Source organism: Coturnix japonica, chromosome 1 (assembly GCF_054131305.1).
Source record: "Coturnix japonica strain WE chromosome 1, WE-NBRP24, whole genome shotgun sequence".
Lineage (NCBI taxonomy): Eukaryota > Metazoa > Chordata > Aves > Galliformes > Phasianidae > Coturnix > Coturnix japonica.
This window is the reverse complement of record NC_140663.1, coordinates 95562152-95588649: the sequence shown is the minus strand read 5'-3', so window position 1 is coordinate 95588649 and position 26498 is coordinate 95562152. Positions and strand designations below refer to the sequence as shown.

The following is a 26498-nucleotide window of genomic DNA, read 5'->3' as shown; positions in this document are numbered from 1 at the left end:
TCTCCTTCCTGATATCCTAATGTTGATATCACAGTCACATATTGAGTCTTTGTTTTCCGTGATAAAAAGAATTAAAAAGAAATCCTTACTGTCTATTGGTGTGCAGTAGACAGGCCTTCATGAACCTTCCTGAACTTCCCTAATTTCTGTTTTTCCTATTCTGAACCAGGACGGAACAGATCTTGTAGGAGAGGTTGCCCCTCGAGGATGTGGAGGAACAAGTCGCAGCCCTTTGTTTGCTTCACTTGGGTTGCAGATACAGATCTTGATCATCTGCTTCTTTGGCAAGTGACTGAGTCACTGAGCTGGTATCTCCTCTGGGAGACGTGCCTGTCTCCCTGCTTGGGTTTTCATGTTTCTTCCTCACGGAATGGAAAAGCCTTTCATCAAAACCGGTCTATTCCCACAAAGAGTTTGGGTTTTGATGAATCAACATTTTCTGCTGAAAAATTTCCAACTGGTTCTGCTTGTGATAATGGTCTGTGTGCACTAATCTCTGCTGCTTTTGGAGAATAATTCAGAACAGATTTTTGACACGTCGCAATCCTTGGCCATGCTTGACAGACCTGTTTAAAGCATCAAGACATGTCACACTTGATTTATGTAGTGTCCTGTGGGTACCTCAGTAGGTCTTTAATGGTCACCTTTGGATTCAGGCGGGCGAGCTAACAAGGGGAGCCTTTGTCCTATCAGCGTTTACGTGCAAGTCCCATTAATATGACTCATTTTCTTAATTTGATACAGATTTTTTTCATTGAGTGTGCTAAATTCAGTTAAGCTGTAGACAGGCAGCATCTGGCAGTTGTGGCTGGAGCAGTTGGAGGCGTTTCTGCCCCAGGGTGTCTGCTGCCGCCCCAGGAGGGGAGGGCTGAGGCTCCCTTCCCCTGCCTCGCTCCTGCTAGCTGAGGACACTGCATCTGCACCACAGCTGCCCCTGCCACCCTCTTCCCCCTTCTCTGGCTCCTGCAGCGCTCTGCAGCCGTGCCACCTATCCTTGCTGTGTCCCCAGGCAGGCTTCCTCGCGCTGGTGCTGGTGCATGCGCGTTCAGCTCATGAGCTCTGCAAAACGCAACTTTTATAAAATAGTCTTTTGTTTTTCTTCTCAGTTTAATTTTTCCCGTTTTGGTGAACTTGTCTGCAAGGTCCTATAAACACCTGAACTGGTTTGGGGCGACTAATGGAAATATACAGTGGAACTTGCATGCATGCCAACGTGCAGTGTGTAGGTGGGGAAGACGGAGGGATTGGGGTAAGGAAATTGCCTTCCCTGGATGCAGGAGTGAGCTCTGGGCTAATCACCTGGATAGATAGCTGTCTGCAGGATTTGCAAAGGCATCCTCACCTAAAGCGCCAATATCTGGAATTAAAAAGGGACAGCTATTTACTTTGAAGTCTGGCACTTCTCGCAGGTATCTAGCAGATACTTCTCATTGTGTGAAATTGCTCAGTAAACATTCCTGTAGCCGGCTGCGTTTGCGGAGGAAAGATTTCCCTCCTTTCAGGAGAGCCTTTTCTGGCTGGGGATGCAGCCTGGGCTGCTGCTTCTTTTTGGTTTGGTGTCATTCTGCCTGGTGTGCATGGATTCTACATCAAGGTGGTGGCACGGTGCTCTTTTCTGCAGCACAGTGTTTTCATCAGCAAGTGTGCCTGGCTGTGCAGTACGCTAGGAACACCCCTGCCCTTCTGCAGCTCCATATCAAAAGGTAAAAAGCCTCTCGTTTAATTTTTCATGGTTTCAAGAGAACTTTTAGAACTGCTTTTTCTCCTTAAATAGATACTGAAGTGATGGTTTCATTGCTGGAGATGGGGGAAAAATAACTGCATGCTCTGATGTGCTTTGCAGCCAGTAGAAATCCTGTCAAATGAGAGTATGGTTAGTAATTTCAGAATCAAAGCAGCTAAAAGCATTACCTCAAGAGGGTTTCTTTTGCAAGAGGGGGAGTGTTGTGGTCTGGCTTTAGGCATCGGTGTGGGAAACAAAATGCAGGTTTTGTGCTCTAAAGTGCTTCAAAAGTAGCCAGCTGACATTCTTTTTTTCTGTCCAGTCCATATCAAAGGTCCGTAGCTTCTAAGGAATAATAAACCCTGCCTGGGGATTTATAATGCCGTCACTTTTATTTTTTACATCCAAACCTACTCTCTGTTCACATTTATTTTTCTAAACGATGCATGATAACCAAGTCTCATGACAGTCAATGGGAGTTCAGCCATTACAATCAGTAGACTCAGGGTATTTCCTGGTATGGTTTCCTTGGCACGTGAGTATATTTACTTTAGATACAGTAATGTCCAGATATTTCTGGAGGAGCCTGTTGCTCTAGCACAGAGCAGACTTTTAGTCTCACATGCAACCTGCTTAGCTGGGCAGAAATATTAAGTAGTATCATCCTCTGTTTTCAGAAATGTTACTATATAAGCTCAGTTCCACCCTATATGTCCAGAGCAGCCTACGGCAGAACTGCTGTGCCCACGTTTAACACAGTCACTTCATTGCTTTTGGTGTATTTTATGTAGGGTTAATTTGGTTCCGTGCAATAGTGATATTGTGCATTTAGATAGTGAGGGAGCACACATGGGCACATTCAGCCTGTGAACCCTGGGCTCAATACTCATTCACACGTCCTGTTTAAGGAGAAGAAATTGCCTGGAGAAATTAAAACCTCCGGAATATTTTACTGTCAGGACAGAGTTCTTTTTTTCAACCTAGACTAACAGAAGTACCTTAAAATGAAGAAGCTTTGTCTTAGAATTTCTTTTAAAGATTAATGGACTATTTATCTAAATATAATTGTCTTATGTCTAATTCAGGATCCCTCCTATTTAATTTTGAATGGCTGCATACTTTAGCATTTACTTTTCTTGCTCTTCTTCTTGCTCTTTGGTCAGAAGGAGCCAATACTACTAAAAAAATATTTCTGACATTTGTTGAGTGAAATCACAGATCTCAATGTGTTTTCCAAGGCTGAATCCAGATCATGACTCCCATCTGCTCGATGGGAAACCTGTTTCAGGGAGGGGCACGCACAACTTAATAACGCAGGAGGCTGGATATGGAGAAGGGGACAGAAACCCAGTCCCTATCTTCCAGCTCAATTTTCTCTTTGCTAGATCAAAGTGCTTAGATCTAGCTATCTGCTTCAGAGTGAGTAGGAAGGAAAGGTTATTTTTGTATAGTCTGAGTCACTCGTGATAATGTATTTTTCATAATACAGCCTTCTTGTGTGGGGATCTTTGTACCTGATTAACGTTGCTCTGTTTTTTTGTTCCAGAAATCAAACCTATCATTAGCTTGCTAATGACTAGTTGAATTTGTACTTTGCTGTTTGGTGCTTCAACTTGTGGTTCTTAGCAAAAAGAAAAAAAAAGAGTGAAATCTCAAATAAAGATGTTTGTCCTTCTGCTTTTTGGTATCTCGTTGCACGCAGATAAGCAGTCATGCCTATCTGCTTGTTGATTTTTTGGGCTTATAGTGTTGGCTAGGATTGTGAAGGATTAGCTAATACCAGTAGCCAAGTGAGTGTGTGTGTGGCTGAGTCTGATAGTGTACTTTCTGATAAACTGGCTCCAGTCCAGACCAGTATTCAAGGTTCAGTCCTTCCCTCTTCTGCGCTCATCGTTCACCCTGGCATAGCAATGATCTGTACTGATTTATCTGATCTGTAACTGTAAGTTGCTGGTACAATTGCCAGCTCCCTTAATTAATTGTTGAATTGTTGTATTACTGTAACCACCGCTACAGCAAACCTTGCTGACTTTAATGGCCCCTGATCTTTTCCCTTGCAGACTGTGAAGCCATGGGAAACGCGGAAAGCCAAAACGTAGAGCATGCCTTCTATGGAGAGAAGCACGCCAGCCTGGGCCGCAAGCACACATCACGTTCACTTCGCCTCTCCAATAAAGCTTCTCGCCGGACCCGACACGCTTCTTCTGGCAAAATTATCCACAGGAACTCAGAGGTGAGCACCCGCTCCAGCAGCACCCCTAGTATCCCCCAGTCTCTGGCAGAGAACGGTCTGGAGCCCTTCACCCAGGAGGCCAACCTCGAGGACTTTGGGAGCCCGATCTGGGTGGACCGTGTGGACATGGGCTTGCGGCCTGTCTCCTACCACACCGACTCCTCCGTTACGCCCAGCATGGACAGCAGCACTGTGCTCACCGCAGCCTCTGTTCAGAGCATGCCTGACTCGGAGGAGAGCCGGCTCTATGGAGAGGAACCGCCATTCCTGGCTGAGGGTGATGGGAGGCTGCGCCGGTACGCGGCAAATGGGACGAGGTTTGCGGAGACAGCCAGCTTCAAGAAGAAGCGCTCCAAATCAGCTGACATCTGGCGGGAGGACAGCCTGGAGTTTTCACTTTCTGACCTCAGCCAGGAGCATTTGACAAGCAATGAGGAAATCTTGGGTTTGGCCGAAGAGAAGGACGTTGAGACGGTCCGGGGAACAGAGGCTGAGTGCAGCCCCCAGCAGCTGGTTGGCTGCCAGCGTGCTAACTCCATGAGTGACTTGTACTCCCCCAAAGCCCCAAGCGCTACAATAAATGGGGGCCCACGCAATGCTTTCGGAGGGTACTGCCGGAATTTAGTGTCTGACATCCCGGACATCGGCAGCCATAAGATGGCATCTGGTGTTGCCGAGGATGTGCCTTCCTACAGTAACTACAACACGCTGCCCTGCAGGAAGTCCCATTGCCTTTCAGAAGGAGCCGCCAACCCACAGATGAGCCATAGTAACAGCATGCAGGGCAGGAGGGCGAAAACTACTCAGGTAAGGCCATCTTTTTCTCTATAAAAGGGGAAGCATGTGGCATTTGCCAGGCTGTTTCTGTAGATAAAGGTATTCCAGGTTCCTCCAGGCTCTGTTGTTGTTCAACACCTCCATTCCAGGAAGCAGTGACAGCGGACTGTGTCCAGGTGAGAGCTGAACTAAGCAGTCTCAGGGGGTGGCTTCAACACATCAGTGCAGCGTTCCTTCTCTGCAGCTCTATTTGAGCCTTTTCTACTCTATGCAATCTCTGGAGAAGATTGCCAGTAAAGAAAGATCTTCCTGTGTATTTTACAGAGCTGACAGTGCCTTTTTCTTTCAGGGTAGCTGCCAAAACTGATCACTCTGCCTGGGAGCTCACACACATTGCTTCTCCCCTCTCTGTCCCCTCTCTCCCTCCTGCATGCACACACACATGCACTCCTCATGGTTGAAAGCAAAGGAGAAATCCGTGAACATTTCCCCTCTGCTTCATCATAAATGCTTGGTGGGCTGAAATTTCACTCTTTTTAATTAACGGTGTTCACATCTGTGCAAAACATTACTGAGAAACACTGGTCTCCCCTTGGAGGAGGCTGCCAGTGCTGCGAGCTGCTTTGCTCACTGGCTCCAGACTGAAGAATGAAGGGGGGTTGTGTGGAGGAGACGCTGCTTCTAGCCTGGGAGGACGTCATACCCATCATCCATTAGCAGGCAGCAAGGAGCCAAGATGAGCTTCTATATATGCTGCCCCTCCTGCCCTCCAGACAGCATTCGTGTGACCTTTGCTTTGATGGCTCCTGTTGGGTCTGCGTTGTGTTTTGTCCTTCTCTGCTGTGTTCTGCCTGGTTGAGTTACCCAGTTCTGCCTGGCGCTGCAAACTGCTATTCTGTAAGGGGCAGACTGCTCTTAGAGGGGGGTCGACTTTCAAATCCTGACCACCTGTACAACTCACATGTGGCAAACACTTTGTAGGAACGCTGCACTTGTTTTAACTTCATTTGGTTTGCTTGCTGGGCCTTCTCGGAACAGAGCTCCATCTGCTTCATGGAAGAGGCTCTCTGGCATTTTTCAATGTCAGCTATTTTCTAGCTGTGGGCATCTGCTCAGAAAAATGGCTGAGGGGCACAGACAAAGCAGTCTGACCGCACAGGTCAGAGCTGTGTGCTAGATTGCACGCTTCAGTGGCTCCTCTGATTTTATTGCATGTTCTTGTACAGATGCCGTGCGGCATACGCACTGCACCGCGTGACCCAGAAAAAAGAAAAAGCAGCATGTTGCAAAAAAGCATCAAGGTTGGAGGCCAGCAGGCTTGTGTCTTGCCGCCGGGCTGAGCTTTCAGCAGGACATTGATGTTAGAGAGAAGGAGACGAGGCTCAACAATGCGAGTAAGGTGACAGCGTGCTACAGCATAGGTGTGGGGCTGCCTCTGTGCACAGGGCTGTGGGAAGGCAAGAGAAGCCCCCCCTCCAGCAGCTGGAGGGAGGACTTCTGCTGGCACTGACTTGTGAGAGCTGATGGGAAGGGGTTGCTGAGTGACTTACCGGCTGTGCTTGATCTGTGGGGATATGCTGCTTCTAAATATAAAGATGACACGCTAAAACAGATGCTGCAGCGTCCCACAACAGCAGCTTTGTACTTCCAAATCAGCTCTTTATTTTTGGAGGTATTTTTACAGTGGGAGCACGGAAGCCCTTTGGTGCAGGCAGTGCAGGATGAAAAGCAAGAGGAGAACAACAACAAAAGCAAGATGTTATTTGGAAGCCCTGAACGTAACAGCTTTCATGAAGATTGTTAGGTGCAATGCTGCCTGCAGCCCTCTTTCAAGTGTATTTAAGAAAAGGGGAGCAGTGTCACTGGTGATAAGTGAAGCACTTATTTTTCTTCTGGGTGTCTATCCTGCTATTGAGAAAATTCCTTTGAGGCACTTAGTGAAAGTCATGAATTTGCGAACCATGTTCAGCTATACCCAAGGAAATGGCTTTGTGGGATGGTTTCACTAGATGCATCTCTTGAGCCTGGAGTCAGACAGTGGCTATGAGGAGGCTCAGCACTAATCATTACCACAAATAAAATCAACAGAATTAAAGCTTTGGAAAGGTCTGTTTTCCTTCCAAGCCTTTAATCCTAGCAGCGTGCAGTAAGTAAAAGATACTTGTCAGTGGTGAAGTCATGTTAGACCCAACCTACCTTTAGCAAGTATGGGACAGTGTCTATCATTATGTGTTTGATGTGTTTGAGTGAAAAGGAAGTCCAAATTTGCACATAAAATAAAAGGATGGGTTCCCTGGTAAAGCTCATTAGATGGTTTTGGATAGGGTGAGAAGAGGGAAGCTACCAGCCTGTCCTTACCCCATGTCCCCAGTCTGAAAACATCCGAGTGCTTCACTCATACGACACCAATAGGGTGAAGAGGGAGTGTGATGGTTACCCCAGCATACAGGTGGGAGCTGAGGTGTAGATCTGATGGCCTTATTACCTTGATGTTACTGTGCTCCTTGGCACTGCACTGGCCTGTGCCTGCTGGTGCTTGAGCGCAACTTGGGGAATTTTGTTTCCCTCTGCTTTCAGTGCTTTTTTAGTGGGCTTCACATCCTTAGTTTACCCCCTTATCAGTGGCTTTCAGTTTTTGTGGTGTGCTGACCAGAGATGCTGGAAAACAATCTCAGTTGTATCTTAGAATGGACGTGCTGCAATCACAGCTCTACAGAATTTGGTCTAATGCCTTATCCATTGGTTTTCTGGAACTACATGGCTTCCATTAAGGGTAGAGAAAAAGAAAATCTCTTCCTTCCAAATTTAAACCTTAAATTGAACTGTGGGAGTCACTTTCCACTAATTGAGAGGGAAAGCCTTTTAGTACTGGAGAGACAATTACATTCAGTATATGCTAGCGATTAATATTCACAGAGTGGCTTTGGGGCTCCCACGCAGCAGTTCTGTTTTTCGTAACATTTTAACATCAAGGGTTTAGATCTACTGAAGCGAGACTTCCCGTAGAGCTCAGCTGGGATCCTGGTTTGGCTTTTGGAGCTGATGCGATGTAGGTGGAAAAAAGCTTAATTAGCTGACATTTTCACCCATTTCTGCTTGAAGAGATACAACCTCCTGTTGGATACAGCTTGTTCTGGCTGTGGGTTGTGAGATCCCCAGGATCCTACAGCTGACTTGTTGGGATCTGGATTTCTGTGCTCTCTTGTGTCCTGCTCACAGCTAAACATCTGCATGCTGGAGATTCCCTTCTCCTCTGGGAGGATGTTCATGAGGAACTGTAACCTCATACTCCCCTGCTGTTGAGAGCCCTAATTAGAGTCTCAGGGTGGAATTATGGAAAGGAAGCCTTGAGATATGGCTTTGTGCCACTTCCAGGCCCATCTTGCGTTCCCCTCTGGACAGTTTCTGGCTGCTCTTTTCCCTAGATCACTGAACAAGGGTATCCAGCCTTTCATAGGGCATGATCTTATAGCATTTCAAACCCTGCTAGGAGAGCTGTTGGCTGAAGGCATCCTGCATGTGCAGAAGATGTTTTGATCCTATGACAAAAGTCACTTGCTAGGCCGTGGCACTAGCAGCATGGGCCTGCCCTGCTGGCTCCTGGCTCTGGCCCCACAGGTTCCATTTGTCCCTGTATGGTTTGCATGATAGTTAAGGTGGTGGTGATGGTAGTTGCCACCAAAGCCGGAGACCTCCTTAGGCTTTCAGCACTGGTACTTGTTTTGTAGTTAAAACACTAGGAGTGGAAGCTATGGGTGTATTGTATTTTTTGTTAAGGTATTTTACAAGCTGCATGGTATGTCTCCTGTTTGCACCATGATCCAAACAGACATGCCAAAGCATTTCTTCTTGCTGGACCACTTATGCATTAAAACATTAGCCTTGATCCTCTCTGGAGGCTCGTTCCTCTCAGCTTTATAGTACAGCTTATGATTTCTTACCAAAAGCTCAGTTAACATTACAATGGTGCAGTCCAGGTTTATCACATCACTTCTGAGAAGGACCAGCAAGATGTTCTTCAACTCTGCAGGGAAAGCAAATGTTTTTTACAGCATCCTCAGTCCAACATTTGTTGTGAACTGAACAGGGGGCTGGGGAACAAACTTCCTCTCTGACTTGGAAGCTGGGAGCGCTTCAGTGCCAGCGCCGGACTATGTCCTTGGCGCATTAAATCTCCCCTTGTAAAGATTTTTTGTATTTATTGCTATTTTTAGGCCTCCTTAGGTTGCCTGAAGGAATTTGGGATTTCAAGTCTTAACGATAAATAAATAAATAAATAAAAATCCCGTGTATAAAGTTTTGCAGAATATGCAGGGGATAAGACCAAAGTTTTAGTGGAAATTAGATTATGATATACGCAGAATCCAGCCTAAAAATAATTCAGAGTATCTTGCAGCTGATATGATTTTTTTTACCATCTCGAGGAGTTTTATGACAGGTTATAGTATTTCATTTCATTCTGCAGGATGGCTAAACTCCAGAGAGCTGATATTTTTCTCTGTTTAAGTCGTGTGAAACTCCTTCACAAACGGTTTTGCGGTACAGAATATATAGCCTCAAAATGTAGGAGGACCACAGTGGGTCAAGCTCCCTTCAGCCCAGTATCTTCTTCCCCAGATCCTCAGTGCTCAGGAAAAGAAAGAAGGAATCTGGGAGAGTACAGAGTGAACTTTCCTTGAGGGCATTTTCCCTGATCCCAGAAAACTAGCAATCTGAGACTTTCCTGAGCGAGGAATGCATCCAACACTGTCAAATTGACCTGTCCCCCATGAGTTCCTTTGTTTGAAATCATTTTCTGCTTTTGGCTTTCCCTGCATCCTGTTCACTCTGAACATAACATTTCTGACCTTAGAGCCTCTCCTGTTATGGCCCTCCTTGGTCATCACTTTTCTGAATGGAATATCTCCAGCAGTTGAAGCTCTGCTCCTATTAAACTAACTCTGGACATTTCAGCCTGGAGTTTGGAAAACAACATCGCTGTTTGCAATGTAAATGCGATTCTTAATCAAATTGACCCAAATAATTTTATATTAGTCATTCGACTCCACTTAGAGTCAAAGACAGACAGACTGGCTGTGGTGAAGTCGTGTATCATTAAATTGTAATTAATGACATGTAGTTTAATAAGCGCCTAAAAGTAAGATATTACTGTTTTTCTGTTGGAGTGTGTATCTTAGTGATCTTAGTGTTTTGAGTCCCTGTTTGTGCAGCCCTGTGGTGCCTTCCAGGCTGACGTGGTTCCAGAAGTCTGAGGTACAGCCTGAGCCACAACTTGAATCTCGGAACGGCAGAGGTCCTTGAATTGGATGGTTGAGCTTAGGTAACTCAGTGGGCTGACTCCCACCACGGCACACTGCTCTGCCAGCAACACTGACAAAGCACCCCGTTAGAAAACAGCATCTCTTTTCTCAGCTGCTAGGCACAGGGCACCAACTTAAAGAAAGTGGTGGGATTAGGACCTGGAGGAAAGAGGTAGCCACTGCTTTTGGGGGAAGTGCAAGTTTATGCCAGCATAGGCAGCCTGTGAATCCACATTGCTGATCCTGCTGATTCCCCGTGCAGGGCATGCAACACAGTGCTGTAAGTCTCAGTGCCTCTGGATGACCAGACCCATTTTACTCAATCAAATGGGCTTTCTGTAGCCTGGTGAACTGGAAGCAGCTTCAGCTCAAGCCTGAAGAAAAGCTTGAACAGGAGGCTTTAGGCCTGACCTGCCACTGCCAGATGGATGACATTAGCACAGGTATTGCTTGTTCAGGATGTTTTAAAGCAAACAACAGGTACACTCTTCAGAGCACGCAACTCTGCCCCAGTATTGTCAAGGAAAGGAGCATGTGAAAATGAGTGTTTTGGTCTCTGTTGGCAAATATTTTGGTACTCTTTCAAAGATTTTAATTTGTTTTTCTTTCTTGGCTCTTGGTCTGAAGCCAATGGAAAGCAAATTAGCAGCCCTGATATCTGATCTAGCTCCATTCAGCCATTTTTTTTAAACAGCAGGACTTTGTCATTTAAACATTTGAAGAGCTTGCACCGCCGGCTGTAACTGTATGCTCTGTAAAACTACATATACTGCACATTTTTAGTTTCAAGTACTTTTCCACTTAAAAATCACAGTCAGGTTGCCCCAGCTGCCTGTTTGTTGGACCGTACTTACTTGGATGGACCCTTTCCAATCCTGTGCTTCTTTGCAGCATTTCCTTTCAGAGTGCTTCAGCACGTGATGCTATCACTAGTCATCGTCCCGGGTGGCAGACATTTCCCTGCTCTCTCAAGTTACGTGGTTGTTCAGGTGGACACCTCCCAGATGATACGTTTCAATTTCAAGCCGCTATTCTAGCAGCTTTCTCTCTTTCCCTCTTCTACTCCCTCTGCTGCATTTTACAGGAAGAATTGCCTCTTCTTGGCACCAAGTGAACAAAAAGTAACCTAACCCTGTATTTTACTTCGAGGATTTTGGCTAGGCATGTTGCCATTTATTTAACTCGAGCGCAGTTAGGCTGCTTGCATTAGTTTATGGTTAGCTCAATCCCTCTAGAAAGTTTCTTCACATGGGTGGTCCACTGGGATGAAAGCAAGGTAAGTTTTGGGGGGTCCTCAGCATATCGTTTGGGAACAGAAGGATTAAACAATGTGGTGTTCAAGTGCTGTGAGACTTCCTCCCACTGCTGGGTGATGGAAAGTGGGCTTCCACCCCAAACCTGTGCAGGTGTCAGATGCTGCACTGAAAGGTTCTGCGTGCCGGGACCACACTGTGAGAGGCTTTGCTGCATTATGGGTTGATTCTTATTCATGGTATTATGTGCTTTATAATAGTCAGTGCTGAAGCCAGGCAAAAGTTGTTTTGCTCGTGTCCCATGGTAGTGCTTTGTGCTGCTTCCTGCTAAGGGGTCTGTTGTCCTTTAACTGCGCATTATCTCACAAGCTTGGATTTCTCTCATGTTATTAAAAAGTAAAATTGAAACATCCTCCCTTTTCCCCCATTCCCAATACTTTAGTTTTTAGGGAAGTGAAACTCAACTCACTGTCCAAATTTAAGGCATCTAAGTCAGCTAAGAAAACTTAGGCTCATAGGGGGAAAGCACGGTGGACTACAGTGATGATCTTTCTAGAAGGGCCCACATATTGAGTGGAAAGTATCTATTGGGTCTGTGAACCAAAATGTTCTCAACCTCTGTGTTGGAGGCACCGAGCTAACATGATAGCCTAATGTGGAGAGGAGGAGCCACGTATAAAACCGAGGTGATGGTCATATATAATAAGTCAGAGTACTTTTCTTTTGGAAATTTTTATTAAATTTAATTTCAGAGAACCATGTTCAAAACCTGCTTGCTTGTAGAACTACTCCAAGCTCCTTTAATAACATATATAATGTTTAATACCATTACTGGTTTTAATTTTGACCCTTTCAGACACCTGAAGAACTACTGTGTGACTGCACAGAGGTGAATACACAGATGTAGGAGCTATAACCTTTTCTACACATCAGATTCTATACATCTTTGAGTTCCTAGAAGTAACAGTCTCCGCATCTCAGTCTGGTATCCACAGAGATTATAGATGGCTTGTAACAGTGCCTCATCAGACTTGGGAACCCTCCTTGAAGTGTAGGCAAGACCCAACCAATCCAGTGAAAAACTGCCATTTGCCCACAGCGATTTGTGGCTCTCAGTTTATTTCTTCAAAGCCTGATGGCAGTCCAGTTCCTCTTGGCTAATTCTCCTGTTGTATACAGGCAATGTGTTAGAGTTCAGAATTGTATTCCTCCAGATAGAATGAGCTTTAGAGTCATTTCTGGGTTTCTCAGTTGCAACTTTAAACCCATTTCTCCCACTCAGCTTTCAATTGAAATATATGATTTACCTTTTCTTTCTGACTCTTTTCAAGACGAATAAGTCTGCTAATGTATTCATTACTGGGTGTTTGAGTAACTCTGGAGAATTAAGTTCATTTTGATTTGGAGCACCCTGTACCTTAACAGAACTCTTTAACCAACAAATGAGTTACCACTGAAAAGAAAGGCAAAGCAGTATCAAGACAACCTTTTTCTACACGGGAGTTTCAAAGAGACATGCAAACCGTCAGTTTGCTTTGCCATTCTATTTTAAACATATTCTATGGCGCTTGCATAACTAGCAACCAGACAGGTTGTGTGCAATCTCAGGATGTTGCTGAATGTCAACGCCTTATTGCTCTGTTGCTCAACAGAACCGGGAACAGAGTGTTTGTGCCCTCCTGGAGGGAGCCCCTTCCAAGAAAAAACAACGGGCAGTCACTTTTTACCAAGCAGTACTTTCAATCTAATTCAGAAGAAAGTATTATCCACAAAAGGAACTCTATATTAGAGGAGTCAAAGGTTTCCTATTAAATGAGTCCAATGTGCCTAAAGTGTTCATGAATCGCTGCTGCCAGTTAAGCAAGAGAAAGTGATTCAGCAAACCATTTTGATAGTGGATGTAACAGTGCTACTGCTGGGGAGTTTGATAAGTGCCTACTTGCTGTAAGCACTCTGCAAGTGTCCAGTCATGAACCAGAAAGCTGGATAAGGCTACACCCACCCAGTGGTCTCTTGCTAGCAGAGGACGGTCCCAAATGGCTTCAAAAAGAGGACGAAGACTCTTGGAACCTGCCCCAAAACTTTTTGCTAGTTGAAAGCAGACTTTTTTATTTTTATTTTTCTAAAGCAGAAGTTTTATTCTATAGTTTCTAAATCTATCAATAATTTTTTAACAAATGTGACCACAGTGGACGTGTAGAGATGCTCATTGCATGAGTATTCAGAAGTACGTTGCTCATATTTTCACTAATACTTTACCCGATCTCTGCATTTGATTTGGGCTGTGATAATTCCACTTCATTACACTTGAATGCTATTAAGCCTGTTTTAGCTATTCTGGCACGTGGCCTTCTTGCTGGGCCTCATTTCATTGTTGTTATTAACAATGACAGCATTCAGTCTGTCTCTGGTTTTTAATTCTGTGGTGCATTGCTCTGACACGGAGCATTCCACCTTTCCCCCTCCCTTTCTCTTGATTACTCTCTGTTGAACTTCTTTTCACTGTCTTAGGACATTCACAACCATTGTGATAGCCCTGTCAGCATAAGAAATGGTACCTCTGCTCCATCATCTTCAGCCACCGCAGGGATGCAGGGTGCTAGTGGAAGCTGTGCTCACTGACTCCCCATTTAAGCACTTGCAGAGGGCAGCACAGATCCTGCTTAGTTCTCTTCCTTCAGCCAGGGGTCATTCTGCTACTTTCTCCCTGCTCTCCACAGGGCAATCTTATATCAAAGGGACAAAGCCCCTGTTTATTCAGGTTGTCATCATGGACTAAGACCTATTCTGTTTGCAAAATCGCAGGAATTGCCATTCCCACGACTTCCCTGATCTCTCTGTCTCGGAGGAAATACACTTTCTTTGCTACATATTTTGTAGTTTCTGTGACCAATTTAATGATTTCCACCTCCCCCTTGCTTTGCCCTCTAGTCCTCCCAGGCCCAGAGCTAGGTAAACAGCAGGGGGAAGGCTAAGTGGGGCTGCACAGATTTTGGTTGCAGTCTTGCATTTGGTTTCTGTGGTAATCTCTCTAGGCAAAAATATTCCTCTGTGTGGAAACAGCTGTTTGACAAGCTGAAAATACAAAACACAATGTCTCTGGTGAGGTGCAAAATATTGGGTTCAGTGTCCTGAATCTTAGACAAAGTGGAATAGAACTTTTGTTTTTTTAAGAAAGGGAAAAAAAAATAGAGCCCCCCAATATTAATAATTACAAGTTCAGAGTAATTTAGTGGTAATTGCTTTTATTCTGGATGTAAAGTCCCATACTCCAGGCTTCAGAAATATGCATTCTGCCATCTTCAGCTGTCTCCCAGCTCCTGTGATGTGCCTGGCACATGCCAGTCTGCATCCTGATGGAGAGCAGCAGAAAACCTGAGCAGGAGCCAGGGAGGTGAGTAATGAGGGCTGAGCTGTCTGTAGTTAACTGTCAGCCTCGAGAAGCTTTACCTGGAACTGCTGTCAGGGAGTGAAACATCTGTTTCATTAGCAAGCCTCTGCGGCACATCTCATCATGGACACGGAGCAGTAGTAAGTCATCCTCAGAGAAGACGTGGCCATCGCCTCCGGGGCTCTTGGAGAAACTGAGCAGGAAATGTGAATAACTTTTAAATAGGTCTCATCAAGGTTACACAATGCTCACTTCACATCTGGGCACTAGCCTGTGGTGGCCATGTCAGCAGGTACTTTAAAGGCTGAAACCCAAAGCTGGGGCCTGTATCCTGGTCAGTCTCATAGGCGGGAGCTGGGATGCTGATGGTGGGAGCTGGGGTGCTCTGTTGTAGGCATCCTCATTTGAAAGTTTATGGCAGTAATTCTATGCCCCCAGTGATGTGCTAATCAAACCCTGCTACGGTTTGCTGCTAGTCTTGGGAATATTACCCGTTCATCCTCAGCACATTTCTGCAGCAGCACAATACTAAACCTCTGTGCTTTCTGCTGAACTCTTAATTGAATGCCCTTCAGTGTGCAGATTATAGCACTGTGAGACGGCCACAGCAGATGCAATCTGATTCTTGAGAGCTTTTCATACCCTCTGATGAGAACTAGCTGACATTACAGCAGGAACTCAGAAGTCAAAGACCTGTGTAATGAATGCTCCTAACCCTACTAACCCATAGAGCAATCATCTCATACAGCAGACTTCCTAAAGCACTAATCTCAGTGAATGCTACATTTCATAATTCATGAGCATGAACAATATTAGCAGGCTGGAAGCTTTGAACCATTCTGACCTTTGTGTACCCAGACCCTCCTCCCACCCAAACTCCTGAATCTGTTGGTTAGAAATGTTTGATACGGGGTGTTTTAGAGAGGGAAAGGGAGTGCAGCAAGCACAGGAAGGTTAGGGGCAAGGCTGAAGCATGAGACTAAAAATACCTTTTGACCCATCCAGCGTGTCACTTGCACTGTGGTAACGTATAAAGACTTCTGCAGTGTTTGCTAGAATTTAAGCTCATGAGCCTATCTAACATTCACTCTGGCTTTTCCATCCTCACTGTTTTGTTAATTTAATAAATAATAGGCTGTTATCCCCTTTTGTCAGTTACTTAATGCAGTTCCTATTTATGGATTGGGAAACTGAGGCGAATGACACCGTGTCTCATCAAGGGTACACAGGAAGACTGCGTCATGCTGGGCACGAGGAATTTTGAGAGCCTGCATTGCAGCACTTTGCTTAAGCACCTCTGGGTATGCTTCTGCCTTTGAACAAATTATCTGGAGCTGCTAAGGAGCACCAACAAAGTTTTGTGTTGCCTGCCTTGGTTGGCTGTAAGACAAACCTCAGCTCCTTCACTTTGCTCATTTAAGTAACTCGTTATTTTTTTAAACCAAGTAATGCTAGTGAGATATGTTTTATAAGGTTCCAGTAGGTGCAATTTTGAAATATACTGTACTTTTTTATACATGTGGATAAAACAATACAGGACTCGTAAGGGCTCAGGTAAACAGTGGTTTCTGAGCAGCACCCCTTTCCCTCTGTAGATATCCCTCATTTGCAGCACTGAAAGCACTGAAATGGGAGGATAAGTGGATTCCAAAAAAACAAGTGCATTGGAACAGCAGGAGAAAATGTCTGGTTGTGAAAACTGCTCCGTACGGGCAGATGACTGCATTTACGGGAAGCCCTGCTCAAATCATTCACATGCAGTGGGTGTAGAGCAATATTGGCCTGTCCAGAACAGCTTGTCTGTCACTACGTGTTGCATTAAATTACCAGACTGACTAGGGTAACTGCGCTCATTGAGTGGGGAAGGAAGTGGTTATTCTTCCAGCTGGACTCCAGGTCTCCCTGGAGAAGTAGTGTTTATAAAGAATGAGCCCATCCGTTACAAATTAATGCCTTATAAGTTAGTCAAATTCAGAAACACCCCTCCCCTCCAGCTGAAGTTTCCTCATCCAGCTCTTGCTCACAGGAGAAAGAGTTCAGACAGAGCTTGGTAGAGGGTTTCTTGGTTTCTGCACAGTTACTTTTGGATACTTAGACCACTTCTGCTCAAGTCAACACCTAGAAGTTTGCTCTCTCCCTCTCTCAATTTTAATAATACAATCTACCTCCTCTTTGCAGATTTTCCTATTTATTTATTTAATCATGTAAGTTAAGGACTGGTCTCTTTTGTAGGAACTGCAGAAGCTGAAATTCCCACTGTTTTGGTTGTATTTCCAGCTTTGCATCTTCTTTCCCTTTACCCTCTTCTCACAAGTATCAAACATAGGGTTTGTCTCCACTTACAGGGCTGGGCCTTTATTTGTCCTTCCTCAAAAGCTGCCACCAAAGCATCTCTGCATGCTGAGATGGCAGTGGTTAGGCCACTGTTTTTTGTTTGGGCTGCTTGTCCCTTGGCTGTGAAACTGCTATGACGTCCCTGACAGTGCTCCTTTGGGCAGTTGCCATGCTGCACTGAACAGGCTGAACCACCAGTGCACCACCTTTCAGAACATGACTTTGGTCATTTGTTTCCTTTCTTACTCAAGCCAGCCATATTCTCACCTCTTCTGATCTTTCAACTGAGAGTTCTTGGGGACCAGGATCTGTCTTCTCTTGTGGGTCTTTGCAGGGTCTATCACAACAACATTCTGGCCCATTATCAGAGTTTGGGATGTAGAAATAACACCAAACAGGAGTAATTTCAGATGCATTAACTTCTTAGCAGAAAGAAAACGCACTTTCGCAGTTATATAATTTCCAAATGACAGTCTTGGGATGTCTAAAATATATCTTCATCTGTAGGTGTGAAGGTACAATACCAATGTTTTCTTTTCTAAATGTGTAGGTCGGTTGCTGCTTTTCTCGACAGTGCAGTTTTTGCTGCCATATGTTCTCCTTTTGCAAAGCCTTCAGTGCTGTTAACTTAGCCTAATGTAAACAAATGATGGTGTGTGTTGTATTCCAAAGTGCTACGGCCGAAAAGACACCACCTGAAATTATGTCTGTAGGTTTGGTCTTAAACTGTGCTGAAGTTCTGCCTACTGTAACTTTTTTTCCAGGCTTTTGTCTTCAGAAGAAAGATATGGGGATCTTCCAGTGCCAGACCAACTAGGAATGTGAAGAAGTGCAGTTTGTCTGGCGAATTTCTGGTTCTCTTTGGGTCTCCTGAATGCCAAGCTCGACCGTGTAACACTTAGCATGCTCTTCATCTCATACCATTTCTCTCTTACAACCAGGATGTCAACGTGGGTGAAGGAAGTGAGTTCACTGATAGTGGGATCGAGGGGGCAGCCACCGACACTGACCTCCTTTCCAGACGCTCCAATGCCACCAACTCGAGCTACTCACCAACAGCCAGTCGGGCTTTCATCGGCAGCGACAGCGGGAGCAGCTCAACAGGCGATGGGCTTCGCCAGGGGGTGTATGAGAACTTCCGCCGGGAACTGGAGATGAGCACCACCAACAGTGAGAACATGGAGGAGGCCGGCTCTGCCCTCAGTGACGAGCAGAGCAGTGGCACCCTCAGCTCCCCAGGGCAGTCTGACATCCTGCTGACTGCTGCCCAGGGTACGGTACGGAAAGCTGGTGCTCTGGCAGTGAAAAACTTTCTGGTGCACAAAAAGAATAAGAAAGTGGAGTCGGCCACGCGCAGGAAGTGGAAGCACTACTGGGTTTCCCTGAAAGGTACAGAGCAAACGTGAAAGTGTTCATTCAAATTCCACATTGACCCTTGGGACAGGTGTTACGGCAGTTGAATATACCCACTAGACCAGGCTCTTTAAAAAAGCTGCCATGAACTTCTGGGTATTTAGTAGCAAGAATGAGGAAATGGTCCTTATTTTTCAGAGGAAGGTTTTATTTGATAGCTGTTGTGTTTGCGTTATGGCATGCGAGTAGTCAAAGATACATGACTGTGCTGCACTGAAGCAGGGTTCATACTTGGGGTATTGGTGCCATCATCTGGGATGGCTTCTCTGTTGCCTGGGTGTTTGCCTTTAAGAGGCATGTCTAGGGCTTGCTGGTGGACCAAATATCTGTGAGCAGCCAGCATGTGCCTGATAATGCAGGTTTCTAGTGGAGATGGTGGCAGCTGACGTGTGTTCATGTGTGAGGTCTGCTATACATTCCCATTTCGCTTTGTACCAATTGTGCCTTGTTCCCTGAGGCCTCTATTTGCTTCAAGGATAGTAACGCCCAGTGAGTTACAACACATTGGTAGCATGGTCAGGAAGCTGCAGGTTGGTTGGCAAGGCTGGCTTGTGACTTAGGAGACTGTCACTCCTCTGTGGCATAGTGGTGACCAGTCACCCAGCCCTCAGCACCCAGCCTCCTTGCTGGACTCCTCAGCTTCCCTCACAGCTTTCTCTCTGTGAATTTTTTCAGGGGTGTTCCATCCTGTTTGGTGTCTGAGTACTTGAGACGTAAAGGTTGCAGCAAAACATGGGAGCTGGCTTCCCAAAGCAGCCTCTTGTTGATTTTGAGCAACAAAATGGGAAGCAAAGCCTGCAGTATTGGGACAGGCTTTTTTCCCCTCAGCTGTGGCCAAAGTGGTCTGCTCTTTGGAGGAGGCAGAGCAGCAGTCCGTGTCTCCTGCTATGGATAGGGCTACTTGAAAAGCTTTGGTTAAAGTCCTGTCCTTCCCGCAGAGCACTTGCAGTGCTATTTTAAAACCAAGGAGAAAGGCATGGCCCAGCTTTTCCTTGCAGTAGTTGAAGAGGCTGGGAAAACAAAAGACAAGAGGCCTAGGCTGAGAGGGCAGGGGGAAGCCCTGATCTGCTGGGAGCGGCCCCAAGGCAGGAAGGTCTTGCTGTGAAGAGCAGGCACACAAAGGGCCATCTGGGAGGAGAAAGGGGAAGGATGAGCAGAGAGGAGATGATGTTATTTTAAAGTGCTTTGACTCAAGTGTGAGTGTTTGCTCCTTAGATTGCTGTGCCTTAATAATGTTAGTATTTAAATAGGGCTTTGAAGTTAACAGCTGCAATTGTTTGTTTGCAAATAGTTTTCTGAGTGGCTGGGTAACAGGGCATCACTTCACACCAAGAGCTGTTTCCAGTAAAGAGAAACAATGCACCAGTTTCAGTTTTAAACAACTGGAGATGGTACTGGGGGGCGGGAGGAAGAAGAGACCCTACAGTTGCAGATTTGCTATAACTTTCTTTTTTTTTTTTCCCCAAAGAGAATTGTAAAGATTATTCTGTAAAACCAGCAGGTTCTTTGTCGTCATCAGCTGAAATGCTTTTTTGTTTTTGTCCATATCACCGTGAGTCACAGCTGAAATGTTGCAGTGGAATAAGGATTTTGTTTTTTGCGTGTGTGCACTTCAGCAAGTCTTTCAGCAAGCACAGTTCATTCCAGTCCATTTTTCCTTCCAGTTATTCATCTGCATGCAGTAATTAAGCAGCCCGATCTTTGCCTTGGAGGGACTGCAGTAGCCAACAGCTGCAGGAGGCTGAGGCGGAGGTGTGCCACCGGCTATTGGTTGCTCTGCAGGGCTGGCAGCTGGCTGCCACTGCTGGAGGGGCTGTGCTCCCAGGCCTGCATCTTCCTTTTGGTTCCCTTGGCAGGACTGGTTGGCTGTAGAGGACTCCCCCACAGGGATTTATAATGACAGGTCTCATCCAGGGCTGTGTTTTACCGCCTGTGACCTTCCTTGCTTATATCTGCAGCTGTTTAAGCAGTCACAGGGTGAACAAAATGGCTCTGCTGGGATACAGCTGGGTGTACTGCACGGCTGGAGGTGTATAGGGCCAGCTGGGCTGCTGCTAGCACTGTCTGCCACAGGGCTGAAAACCTAAACAAGCCCTGGCAAATCCTTTCTCACCCCTTTGACAGTTTGATGGATGATTTACAGTCCCAAGTTTTAGCTCTGAATAGATGCAGGGTGGCTGTTGCATTTAAATTTGTTGCTTGCTAATATCTGTTTCTCTCTTTTAGGATGCACGTTGTTTTTTTATGAGACCGACGGCCGATCTGGCATTGACCACAACAGCATCCCGAAGCACGCCGTCTGGGTGGAAAACAGCATAGTGCAAGCGGTGCCTGAACACCCCAAGAAGGACTTTGTTTTCTGTCTTAGCAATTCTCTTGGGGACGCTTTTCTCTTTCAGGTTGGTTTGAGCTAAAGGTTTTACAGATATGTTCTCCTTTTTGTTCCACCGACAAAGGAGGGAATCTGAGCTCTGGTTCAAATCAATGGAAAAATCCTGCTGACTCCAGTAGGTTTGAGATTTTCCTCTGGCAGTGCAAGAGGAAGGACATGATATATTTTCTAAAGGCCACTCAAGAGACCTAACACCACATGTAAATCTCTGTAGGATCTGTTGTTTTTATTGCCTGGCAGGATCCTCTGCATGGATGGTTGATGCAAAGTAAGAATTAAGAAAAATTTTGACATCCTGTTAAAACTACAAATTTTGCATTGCTTTGTAATGCTGTTATAATGTACCTACAGATGAGGACAATTACTAGATAGAAGATGCAGAAGTGCCTTAACTGTGACACTTCTCTGTGTCTTGAAAGAGGTGAAATATTAAAGGTAGGACCTTGTGGAGTGGCTAGACTGGTTTACATGACCAAGTCCTTGGAACTCATGATGTGTTTTTCATTTCTGATGGCTGTGCAGAATTCAGGCATCAGTCAAAATTGTACTGTTCACTGAACAGGATTATTATTTATATTTTCTAAATTAGAAAACAGAAATATCTGAATATCACAGAATAAATATCCAGAACTTATGTTAAAGATCAAGCATTAGTTGATGTGTTTCACTAGAAGATATTGAATCTTTTTGATAACTACTGCTTTTTTGAGTGACTTTTTGGGGAGGCATTCCAGCTTCTTATCAAAATTTGTCACTAGTCACAGTGTGATCCTCTTATTGGTAAGTACCAACCTACATTGAGGTGGTTGCATTTTCTCCTCTTTGGATTCAGTTCTCTTAACTGAAGAAATTGCTTATTTATACGTTTCATTTCCCTTTCCAGTGATGGTGTATTCAGAATTTCTTGCTTTCTTAAACCAGAAATTACTCTGTCATAACCTCCCCCCTCCGTACCACAGTACTCCAGAGCACACCTTTATAATTATACTGTAGGTCCTTTTTGCTGTCCTAAACAAACAACTGGATTCTCAGACTAGTACAAAGTAAAACAACTTTGCCTACTCAAAGGTGGTGCTGGCTTCCATCTTGAAGAGACTATGAGATTGCAAACTTAAAACAGCAGATTTTTTCTTCTCTGCTGCCTCACTTTGATATTTTTTCTTCAACTCAGGGTGGAATACTGCACTGCCCCCCTTATATTTCATGCCTTTCTTGGAGAGGGTAAATGCATTTTGCCTCCTGGAGAGCTTCATCTGGGAGGAAAGCATGGTACTTGTGGTCTCAGCATGTATTTGAAAGACCATCAAGCACCACCTCCTCTTGGTCCACTAATACAAATTATTTTCCTTTTAAGGGAAAACCTTAATTCTTATAAAATTAATGCCAGTAGATGTTAAATAGTGAAAAGGTCACATGCAGCACATTTCTTTTGTGATAACATAGGGCATTATTTGTTAAAAAACCGGTGTCATTATGTCATGGATAGATTTTCATGTAACTTTGTAGTAAATAGCAAAAGTGAGCCTTTTCAGATGAAAAGCAATAATTTCTAATTGCCTTGTGGCAGTGGAAATTTTTACGTGATGTCTCCTCTGTCAGAGAACTCATGCAACTCTAATGGAGCAGAAGCAGAAGAGAAAGAAGGGATGGATTTGGGTAGATCAGCCATAGTGGTAGAAACAAAGTGCTAGTGACTGTGCAGAGCAGCCCAAGTATGCATATGGCTGTTCAAATTAAGGGTTACTTAACTACTAATGTCATACATATATATCCCCACCTAATACATTGCTGTAGTAGTGATATTGTTGAGAAGACACCACAGACTTCAGTAAGACTATTTTCAGTCCTATGGAGACTGTATACTTAGGGAGAAAAAAATAGGGTTACTTTGTGATGCGTACAGATATTGGACATCTTGTAACGAGCCTTCCCACTGCATTGCACCTAGAGACATCACATACCTCCTACACTATAATTCCTTGCTCAGTCAGTTCTTATCATGCCTACACAAATCCATTACTTGTAGATGTCACATGTATTTTCCAGGAGCTCAGAGCAACTTGTGACACCACATACTTATGCAACAGATGTTTGCAGCTTGTTTATGTGGTCCTTTCCACTGAGAAGCAGAGTGACTCCTTGTGCCTACGTCTCTACCAGGAGGGTCTTGAACTCTTAAAATCCTTTCCAGATTCCTTTTCTTGTTAACTCCTCTCCAGAAGCCCAGATGAAGCCTGAATCTAAAAATGGAATAAAATAAAAAGGTGACCTCTTGCTGCTATAATTTTATAGGAATCAATGTAACATCTCATTACAAGTCCAGTGGTACCCTCTCCTACAGGAGGTGGTAGGTTTCACCGCCTGATGAAGGCAACGTGAATCCTGTTCTGCAATTTCTCTGCTTTCAGCAGAAAACTCCTCAGCCATGAGGATTTCTCAGCATGCCTTCTGTAGTAGCAGTAAGACATTGTAAGCCTGCAACTATGAATGAGGGCCTGTTAGTAGTACTACCTGGTAAGGGAACCTACCCAGTTTTAGCAGTCTGCTTTGTACACTGCCTACTAAAGGCAGGAAAAACAGCAGTAGAAAAGCTGTCTTCTTTTATGTAGGCCCTGTCTTTTCTTCGGACTCCTGACCTGATCTAATGAAGGTGATGTCATTCTGAGAAATGTGTGTTTCACCTTTTTCAACCCCACAGAAGTTTTGGGAGCACTGACCTGAAGTCTGGTCTGTACCCGAGTGATTTCCAGAGTTGTTCTTCTATGGGAATCTTTCCATGGCTTCAGGAAGCCTCAGCTTTAGCTGTTCCTTGTGATTGCAAGTAGAGCAGTAGGATGACCTTCTTCATCTTTGCTGGCAACTGGAGAAGTCATACTGTGCTGTCTATTTATAAAGCAGGTATCATCAGAAAATTTAATGAGAACAAGGTGATTTGGCACCTTGCTACCTTTTCAACCATGAGCCAAATGCCGGTGTGATTACTGCTAAAGGCTGGCACTCAGAGCAAGTCCGCTGCTACCCTGACTTGGCTGTAAATTTTGTTTTACAATGTACTGTAAAAAGGAGTGAGGTTTTGTAAGAAGACTGGAAAGATTTATGTTTTATTTTGAAAGTCTAGAGAAGGAATGCTTTGAAGTGGGTTCCGTTGGTTTTTTTTCTGTGTCAAAAGCCTCTAATCAGAAATGCCCTCTTCCAGGAAAACGTACTGATGTCCCATGGCCCAGCCTAATACTTCCCCTTTTTTGCCAGCTGTCCTACACAAGCTTGGGAAGTGACAGTGCCGGGGCAATAAAACTTATGATGAGCTTGCCTTAAATAGTAATAGGGCAATCTTCACAGAGCTTTGAGGTCTCCAGAAGTGGAAAGCTTCGTCTGCATCATAATATAGCTAGTAATAGATATCACGGTCAAGTTTTATGCCATTAATTTATTATTAGCTGTTGTGTGCCAAAAAGGCTTTCCATAATGTGAAGAGCACAGAGGCTGCTGCATTATTTGCCTTGGGGAACTGAGAGTTTAGAAAATGCTATTAAATGATGAGCTACATATTCTGGCAACATTGTATTGAACAAGGAACATTTCTAAGAACTTACTGGGAAACACTGTACAGCTGCAAAACATAGATATATGTGTAATTTTAGGTGCTGAATGCCTAGTGTTGTGCTAAAAATGGCCTGATTAAGTATGATGGTTCTTTATTACTTCTCTCGTAAGTGGATTTAAGGCTTTGATTCTCACGATCAAAGGGAAACGAAACTCCTTGGAATTGCGTTTGTTAATCTCCAATCAATTTTAAAGAGGATCTTGACTTCTTTTTTTCTCTTTCCCTCTCTTCAGACCTCTAGCCAGACCGAACTCGAGAACTGGATCACTGCAATTCATTCAGCTTGTGCAACTGCGGTTGCAAGGCAGCATCACAAAGAGGACACTGTCAAGCTCCTGAAAACAGAGATAAAAAAGCTGGAGCAGAAGATCGATATGGATGAGAAGATGAAGAAAATGGGTGAAATGCAGCTGTCTTCAGTAACAGACTCCAAGAAGAAGAAGACCATACTGGATCAAGTAATCTTGCTTGCTTGTGTGAAATGGGGCCCTGGCAATGTTTAAGGCTTTCTTCACCTTAGTGGTACCTCTGTCTGTTCCCACTCTGCTGCATGTGTATGCTGGCAGAGCTCTTCTGAGTAGATAGGATGTGTGTGAGAGTAGTGCCAGCAACCCAAGTTGCACCATTTCTCCACCCAACATGCTCTAAGCTGTCCTCTTGATCTTCATGCAAAGGATTTTGCTAGGTGCATGGAGATTAGTGAGAGCTTTAGGGGAGTGAAGAGGCTACCAGAATATTGTGGGGAAGAGGCAGAAGGATGCTGTAGCAAGAGCTGGTTGTACACCAGCAAATCCTGATGCCACCATTGTCTTCAGCATAGAAAAGACTGACTCTTGAACCAGCAGGTGGGATGAAGAAGCCATCCCTGGTTTCTTCTAGTTACAAGGATCTTTCCTGATCTCATGGCTGAAACCCTCACCACAAGTCTTTCTGACTTCAAGTGGACAATACAGTTGCATTTGAGAAGCAGAGAGCTTAGAGCAGATGTCTCTCCTACTGTTGCAGTGGCACCTTATTTTAGGAAACTAACATATGGTGCCTACTTCATTAGTTTGTAGCTCTTTTACCACTGCTGCCAAATATGCCTGCGATACAAACTGTAGGGAGTGGCTGGGGCCACAGTGTGCTAAACTGAAGGGATTTTGTACCCTTGGAAACTTGTGGGAAGAGCTGAGAGAGGAGATGCTCGCTAATGTTCAAAGGGCTCCACTCAAACATTGTCAGTCACAGTGAGAGGGCAAAGCAGTCTCTCATTTGGCATAGAAGAGTTTTTCTAAACACTTTGAAACTGTTTCCTATCAGCAATTTGAATTATTTAATTCCGCACATAGGCTGATTACAGTGCTTCTCCACTGATAAGATTAATTATTCCCAATGTACTACACTTTTTCAAATATAGCGAGCTCCATTTGTGCTTACAGCAGTGCTACTGCAGCTGTTTTGGTGTTCTCTGTTTGTGAAACTGGGTGGGTTTTGGTCTTGTTTCTTAGATGCCCTTGATGCATGAAAGAAACCTCTTAAGGGATTGCTCAGTAAAGAATCCTGGAATACAAAGAAAATTAAAACTGGAATGTTAATGCTATTAATTAGCATTGTATCAAAGGGGCGATTGTCCCAGGGGAAAGCTTCTGCCTTGAACACTGAAAAAATGTTTTACATCTAATGAAGAGTTCTTAAAAATTGTTTTTTAAATCCCTTTTGGGATTAAGAGTGTAGGGAAGAGTGAATCGAGGTTTCTTTCCTTTGAAAATGAGATCAGCGATGGTGAAAAATACAATTTGCTGGGAACAGTGGACATTTTTCAAGGTATTTACTACTCTGTTCTTCATCTCTCCACTTCTCCTGCACCTTACTCAATCTTTTCTGTGTACAGATTTTTGTTTGGGAACAGAATCTTGAACAGTTCCAGATGGATCTATTTCGGTACCGCTGTTACTTGGCTAGTCTCCAAGGAGGGGAGCTCCCAAACCCTAAAAGACTGCTTGCTTTTGCCAGCCGTCCAACTAAAGTTGCAATGGGCCGTCTTGGAATCTTTTCAGTCTCTTCGTTCCACGCACTGGTAAGTTTGGACAGAGGCC

At 44.6% G+C, this 26498-nt stretch overlaps 1 protein-coding gene across 9 annotated transcripts in view; it reads left to right on the top strand.

Annotated features, from left to right (window-relative positions):
• TIAM1 (TIAM Rac1 associated GEF 1) overlaps positions 1 to 26498 on the top strand; it is a 163479-nt gene that overhangs the window by 81002 nt on the left and 55979 nt on the right. For all 9 annotated transcript variants that reach the window (XM_085528103.1, XM_015881158.3, XM_085528092.1 and 6 more), the window contains 5 exons: positions 3784 to 4763; positions 17953 to 18400; positions 20651 to 20823; positions 24654 to 24878; positions 26294 to 26479. In XM_085528103.1, the coding sequence (XP_085384229.1) occupies positions 3795 to 4763; positions 17953 to 18400; positions 20651 to 20823; positions 24654 to 24878; positions 26294 to 26479 (2001 nt within the window). In that variant the 5' untranslated portion in view covers positions 3784 to 3794. The remainder of the gene's footprint in view (positions 1 to 3783; positions 4764 to 17952; positions 18401 to 20650; positions 20824 to 24653; positions 24879 to 26293; positions 26480 to 26498) is intronic.